Below are 7751 nucleotides of genomic sequence, written 5' to 3'. Positions count from 1 at the left end.
CAAAATAGGAATTGAAGGAAAATGCCTCAACATAATAAAGAGCATATATACAAAACCAACAGCCTATATTACTCTCAATGGAGAGAAATTGAACCCTTTCCTCTGCGAACAGGAACCAGACAAGGATGTCCTCTGTCACCACTTCTATTCAATATTGTGCTGTAAGTCTTAGCAAGAGCTATATGGCAAGACAGGGAAATTAAAGGTATCCAAATTGGCAAAAGATGAAGTAAAACTCTCCCTATTTGTAGACTATGTGATCCTAAACATAGTAAACCCCAAAGACTCAGTTAAAAAGCTACTAGACCTCATTGGAAGATTCAACAAAGTGGCAGGGTATAAGATCAACATACAAAAATCAGTTGGATTCCTCTATACCAAGATTTAATTTCATTATGCACTTTTCAATTTCCTATTTTGGACTTATTTTTATTTTGTCAATGGTAGTGACTTATTGAACATGGGCACCACCTAATTTTTTTTTAGTTCTACCAGAAAACCTCAGCAGACATTTTGATTTGCTGCTTCTAGTTGTAATAATTGAATTTTTATATGTAATTCCAAGAACTTAGTTCCATTTGACTTTTTTATATGAATGTGTTCAGGTCTCAGTGTGAGGCGCATTGACATCGATGCTTCGTTCCTCTCCCGTGCTGACAACAGGCTGTTGCTGGTGGTGAAGAGCAGCCTGCCGGCCTTCGTCCTTTCCTAGCTGTTCTGGAGATCAGGCTGCGAGATTTCAGTGACTGCTCAGTTATCATTCTTTTTGCCTGTAAAAACTAACTGCGAGGGCTTAAGTAGACCAGGCAGCTGCTGCTCTCAATGTGTCTGAAGGTTTTAGCGCTTACTGAATAAAGTGGGTTCATTGGGACCTGTGTACCAAATTTTAAAAAATTTTTAAAAAGGAAATAAATAAAAACAAACCCTTGTGTTGAGGGCTGACTTTCAATAGATCGCAGCGAGGGAGCTGCTCTGCTACGTATGAAACCCCGACCCAGAAGCAGATCGTCTACGTATGGTTTAGCACCAGGCTCCCCGCGAACTCTTCGATTGAGAGTTTTTGATGACCTGAGCAATTTCCTTTTTGTTATAAGCCTGTTCAAGTTTTCTACTTCACTCTGTGTTAGTTTAGTTAGGTCCTATTTTTATTTAAAAAATTCCATTTCTTCTATATTTTCATATTTACTGGAGTATAATTCTTTATACTATTCTGTTATAATTATTTCTGTTGATTCTATTGTGACATCAACGTATAGTTTCTTATGCATGTTATTTGTTTTTTCCCTTTTTTCTTTTGTTAGATTTCCCACTGGTTTGTCAATTATATTAATGGTTTGGAATAACCAGCTTCTTGTCTTGCTTATTCTTTCTATTGCTTTTGTGTTTGCTAAGGCATTTATTTCTGCTCTAATCTTTATTCTTTCTTTTATTCTGCTTATTGTAGGCTTACATTGCTGGCATTTTTTTCTAACTGTTGGAGATGCTATGTTAATGTGTTGATTTGGGTTCTTTCTTGATTTTGAATGTGTGTGTTTATTGCTTAAAAACTGTTCTCTATGTAGTGTATTTGCTGTGCCCCAAAGGTTTTGGTATGTTGTGTTTTAATTTCCATTTGCCTCGAGATATTTTTATTTTGTTTTTATTTGTTCTATTACCCAGTAGCTTTCAAGCAGGATGTTATTCAGTTTCCATGTATTTGATTTTGTTCCTTTGATCTTCCTATTGTTGAGTCATAATTTTATACCATTATGATCTGAGAAGATGTTTTGTAGTACTGTGATGTTTTTAAATTTACGGAGACTTATTTTGTGGTGTACCATATGACTTATTTTGGCAAATGTTCCATGTGCACTGTACAGGGTTTACAAGGCTATAAAACTTTATGGCAGCAGATAGCCTAATCTTTCTACCACAGAGTAAATAGATTCAGACTACTGATCTTCCAGTTAGCAGCCCAGCTCACAACCAACTGCTCTGCAAGGGCTCCTTGTTAACTAAGTAAAAACTTTTTAAGTAAAAAAAGAAGCGTTTACTGTATTCTTTTTTGGTGTTTTTATTATGAGGGTTGGTGTTGTATTTGGAAATGATTTTGGATTTTATCAAATACTTTTGGTGGGGTATCTATTGAGGTTATCTTATGTAGGTTTTATTTAATCTTTAAAGTAATACATTTTATTGCATAGTTATTAAGAAGTTTGGTAATCTTAACTTCATTGCATGCAGTACACACTATTATTTTGTGGTGGTTTAATTTTGTCTACCAGTATTTTGTAATGCTTTAAACATGCTCATCAATAAGTGATATGGGTCTATAATTTTTTTGGTGATGCTTTCCTAAGGTTTTTATTTCAAAGTAACTTTCACTTGCCACTTTTCTAGTACATGTTGTAGCCGTCCAGATAGCCAAAGTAAACTAAATAGAAAGCAACCTAACAGTTCTTTAGGCAATTAGGAAAATGAAAGAATAGAGATGAGAGATGAATACTGATGATATAGGTTGAGGTGAGGCATCAATCACAAGTGTTTCAGAGCAAGAATCTAATTGTTGTGGTTCATCCCAATGCAAACAACTTTTCATGCCAGGCTGCCTTAGAAACTGCTGGTCAATGTGGATCTGGCATATAGCAGGTCCTTGTTATTAACTTTTAAATAAGTGCTTAAATACATGAATACCCCCTTAAATAATGGACACTCCAGAGCCATTTTTCTGGCTTTTGTTAATTTCATTGTTCTTTAAAAATGATACACTTTGAATGCATGGTGATGGTGGTGTTTATGTGCTGTTGAGTTGGTTCAGATTCATAGCAAACCTGTATAGGGTTTCGAGGATGTAAATCTTTACTGGAGCAGAAAGCCTCATCTTTCTCTGATGGAGTGACTGGTAGATTTAAACTACAGAGCTTGCAGTTAGCATCCCAACTTGTAATCTACTATGCTACCAGAGCTCCATTTTGCATGTCTAGGAGCTAGCATATTTTTCACTTCACGGTAAGTCAATTTCCATTGCCAGTTTTTCTACCCTTAAGACTAACTGTGGAAAAAGTACTCCAGCTCCTGATTCTTTGTTATCACTGAACAAAATCCCATAGATTCCCCAGGTGCTGACCACCTGGGGGAAATAGAGTATAACAAAATAATGACTGTATGAAAGTTACAATGCTCAAGAAATCTTACAGTCATAACATTATAGATTTGCCATCCTCTCCTCCAATTTAATCTTTTAAATTAAAATGTAAAATCAGATGTACTTTAAAAGCTTTCATTGGTTCTTCATTACATATAGGATGCAGGTAGAGCTATGACTCAAAACCGACTTGATGTCATTTAACAACAGCAACAATAATGCAGCAACAGTAATCCCAAATAAATTAGTAGTTATGTAAATGTAAAACAAGAATTCATATAAGTGCCAGCAGAAAGTACAGGGAAATATGTGATCTTAGTGTGAAAAATCTTTCAAAACAAAACAGACATAGATCATAACGAAAAATACACTGAGAAAAATATTTACAACATATGGCAGATAAAAGGTTAATACTTTTACTCCAGAAACAGTATTATATTTGTTGTTGTTAAGTGCTGTCGAGTCAGCTCTGACCCATAGCACAGAAATACTACTCAGTTTATAAATAATTCTTTTGATGTTATAGAAAAGAGCTATTAGTTAATATTTTATTGTTCCTCTAAATGAGCTAATCTTTTGTTATTACTTCTTTAGCAGAAACAAATTAGCTATTCACCAGGAGTATACAGCATAGAACATCAGCAAGAGATAACCAAACTGAAGACTGATTTGGAAAAGAAAAGCATCTTTTATGAAGAGGAAATATGTAAAAGAGAAGGAATACATGCAAATGAAATGAAAAATCTGAAGAAAGAACTGCATGATTCAGAAGGCCAGCAACTTGCTCTCAACAAAGAAATTATGATTTTGAAAGACAAATTGGAAAAGACCAGGAGAGAGAGGTAAGAATAAAACAATTTATGCGTACACTATATATTTATTGAATATGCATATATGCCATGTACTAGACATACTTGGACTCCTGGTGTGGTGCTGTAAGATCAGCATTGCACTGCAAATCACAAAGTCAGCAGTGCAAATCCACCAGCTGCTTTTCAGAAACCCTATACATGATCACTGAGTCGGAACCAACTCAATAGCACTTAACAACAGCAACACAAACATATTTAGAAAATTAAACATGCCAGTCCTCAAGAAGACCAAAGTCAAGATTGTTGTCAGTGCTGTCGAGTTGGTTCCAATTCGTATTGACCCTGTTTAGGCTGCTGTTAAGTTGGTTCCAACTCATATTGACCCTGTTTTGAGAAGCAGCTGGTGGGTTTGAACACTGACCTTTTGATTAGCAGTCCAGTGATTATCCTACAGAGCCACACCGAGGTCTGAGTAGTTAAGATTTGTAAGTAGAAAATCACAATGTCATATGATAGGGTATACTGGAATAAATATTGGAGTACACATGGTGGTGGTGGTGGTGGTTATGTACTGTGGAGTCAGTTCCGACTCATAGTGACCCTATACAGGGTTTCTGAGGCTGTAAATCTCCATGGGAGCAGAAAGCCTCATCTTTCTCCCGCGGAACAACTTGTAGTTTCAAACTGCTACCCTTAAGGTTTGCAGCCCAATTCGTAACCACTACGCATGCTACCAGAGCTCCTTGGAGTACACATAGGAAACATGAGATGTAATTTAAGTGTCGCCAGGCTTCCTGAATGAAATTATTTCTAAACTAAGACTTTAGGAATACAAAAGCCATAGCTGAAAAAAAGTGTCCAAGCAGAGGTGCAAAATGTGCTAAAACCTAAAGGAAAAAGGAACAGCATATTAAGAAAATGAAAGCTGTTCACTGTTCATGAAGCATAAAAATGTATGATGAAAGTGGTGAAAAACTAGACTGGAAAGGAAAGTAGAGGCAAGATCATGTAGTGTAAGGAATGTAGATTTTATCCTTGGAACATCAAAGGAAATTGATGTGGTTATATTTGTATATATGTGTATATATTAATATTGTGTGGGAAATGGATTAGGAAGAGCACATTGGAGCAAAGAATCTAGCTGGAAGCTGTGAGATATAGAGACCACAAGTAGTGGCAGTAAACAAAGAGAGGTGAACAGATTCAAGAGGTCTGCTGAGAAGACAGAAGCCCTGGTCATGCAATGGTTAAACCTCTTAGCTGGTAACTGAAAAGTTGGCAGTGGAAACCCAGAAACCACTCTTTGGGTGTTGTTGTCTGTTTCTGTGGGATTTGCAACCTTGGAAACCCTCTGAAGCAGTTATGTTCTATTGTATAGCATTGCTCTGAATAAGGATTGACTCAATGGCAATTGGCTTTTAATTTACTGAGAAGACATAGCACAGAGAACAATGACCACACATGAGGAATGATGGAACGAGATAAATCAATAGCAATACACAGATTTCTGGCAGTCAGTCATCTGAATGTATTTTATTGGGAGCCTGAGTTTAATTCAGTTTGATACATTCATTCATTCATTCATTTGAGAAGAAAAAAATTTAGAGGCTATATGCCAGAGACTCATCTGTCAGTTTTTCGTATTATGGTGGCAGTTTGTCATACTACGGTGGCTGTGAAGCTGGAAAGTTTGCCACCAGTATTTTAAATACCAGCAAGGTCACTCATAGTGTACAGGTTTCAGCACAACTTCCAGACTAAGTTGTTGTTGTTGTTGTTGTTGTTATGTGCTGTGGAGTTGGTTCTGACTCATAGTGACCCTGTACAGGGTTTCTGAGGCTGCAAATCTTTATGGTAGCAAAGAGCCTCATCTTTCTCCCGCAGAACAGCTGATAGTTTTGAACTGCTGGCCTTGTGTTTCACAGCCCAATTCGTAGCCACTACACTACCAGAGCACCTTCCAGACTAAGACAGACTATGAATAAGAAGAGTCAGACCACTTCTGAATGGTTAGACTGCAAACCTTATGAATAGCAATGAAACATTGTCAGATATAGTGTTGGAAGATATCCTTCAGTTGGAAGCCCCCATTAAAATATGACTGGAAAAGAGTAGTGTTGACCTTAATAACATAAACAGACAAAAGTTTTTGGGACCTTCATTTGCTGACGTGGCACAACTCAAAATGAGAAAACACAGCTGCAAACATCCATTGATAAAATACAATGTGGAATATATGAAATATGAATCTAGGAAAACTGGAAGTGGCCAAAAATAAAATGGAATGCATAAATATCAATATCTTAGATATTACTGAGCTGAAATTGATAGGCATTGTCCATTTTAAATCAGACAGTCATATGGTTTACTATGCTGGATACAAAAAAACTGAAGAGGAATGATGTCACATTCATCATCAAAAATATCTGTCTTGAAATATAATGCTGTCTGTGATAGGATAATAATCATATGCTTATAAGAAAGACCAGGGAACCCTGGTAGCATAGTGGGTTACAAATTGGGCTGCTAACTGCAAGGTCACCTGTTCAAATCTACCAAGTGCTCCACAGGAGAAATGTAAAGCTCCATAGGAGCTTTCTGCTCCTGTAAAGATTTACAGCCTCAGAAGCCCTATAGTTCCCAGCTCACCACCACAAGGAAGACTAGGTAATACCATTATTATTCAAGTTTATGCACCAGCCTCTAAACCAGTGACAATGCAATTGAAGGATTTTTGCCAACATCTTGAGTCTGAAATTGATCAGACATAATCGATGCATTAATAATTACTGATGAATGGAATGTGAAAGTCAGAAACAAAGAGAAAGGATCAGTAATTGGAAAAGATGGCCTTGGTGATAGAAATAATGATGTGGATCACATGATAGAATTTTGCAAGATGAGTAACTTATTCATTGCAGTTCCCTTTCATCAACAGCACAACAACTATATATAGGGCCCTAGCCAGGTGGACTACATAAGCATCAAATCAGCTGCGTGAGTGGTAAGAGGCACTGCAGAAGCTCAATATCATCAGCTAAAAGAAGGCCAGGCCCCTACTATGGAAAAGACCATGCAAAAATCAGGCTGAAGATGAAGAAAATTTAAATAAAATTCATGAAAACCAAAATCTAAAATCAAATTATATCCAACCTATATTTAGAGACAATCTCAAAACAGATTTGATACATTAGACACTAATGTCCAAAAACAAGAATAGTGGGATGACATGAAGAACATTATATATGAAGAAAGCAAAAGGTAATTAAAAACACAGGATAAAAAGAAAGAATACACCAAAATGGATGTCAGAAGAGAATCTGAAACTTAACTTGCTCTTGTGCTTGGAGAAGCTAAAACACCTGGAAGGAATGATAAAGTACAAGAGCTGAACAGAAAATTTCAAAAAGCAGCTCAAGAAGGCACAGTAAGAGGCGGGGCTTAATGGCGGTTAGGGTGAAGGTGCAGTGAATTTTGTCTCTCAATGGAGAGAAACGGAAAGCCTTCCCTCTGTGAACAGGAACCAGACAAGGATGCCCCTTGTCACCAGTCCTATTCAATATTGTACTGGAAGCCTTAGCAAGAGCTATATGGCAAGACAGGGAAATTAAAGGCATCCAAATTGGCAAAGAGGAAGTAAAACGCTCCCTATTTGCAGATGATATCATCCTATACATAGAAAACCCCAAAGACTCAGTAAAAAAGCTACTAGACCTCATTGGAAGATTCAGCAAAGTGGCAGCGTATAAGATCAACATACAAAAATCAATTGAATTCCTCTGTACCAAAAATGACAGCGTTGAAAAGGATATTAG

General features: G+C 36.8%; 1 protein-coding gene across 3 annotated transcripts in view; it reads left to right on the top strand.

Annotated features, from left to right (window-relative positions):
- Positions 1–7751, top strand: part of CDC42BPA (CDC42 binding protein kinase alpha (DMPK-like)) — a 628044-nt gene that overhangs the window by 398256 nt on the left and 222037 nt on the right. For all 3 annotated transcript variants that reach the window (XM_006871264.1, XM_006871263.1, XM_006871265.1), the window contains one exon: positions 3719–3966. In XM_006871264.1, the coding sequence (XP_006871326.1) occupies positions 3719–3966 (248 nt within the window). The remainder of the gene's footprint in view (positions 1–3718; positions 3967–7751) is intronic.

The sequence above is a fragment of the Chrysochloris asiatica genome, unplaced genomic scaffold, assembly GCF_000296735.1.
Source record: "Chrysochloris asiatica unplaced genomic scaffold, ChrAsi1.0 scaffold00165, whole genome shotgun sequence".
In the NCBI taxonomy this organism is placed as follows: Eukaryota; Metazoa; Chordata; class Mammalia; order Afrosoricida; family Chrysochloridae; genus Chrysochloris; species Chrysochloris asiatica.
The sequence above is the reverse complement of the archived record's forward strand: the minus strand, read 5'-3'. Positions and strand labels throughout refer to the sequence as shown.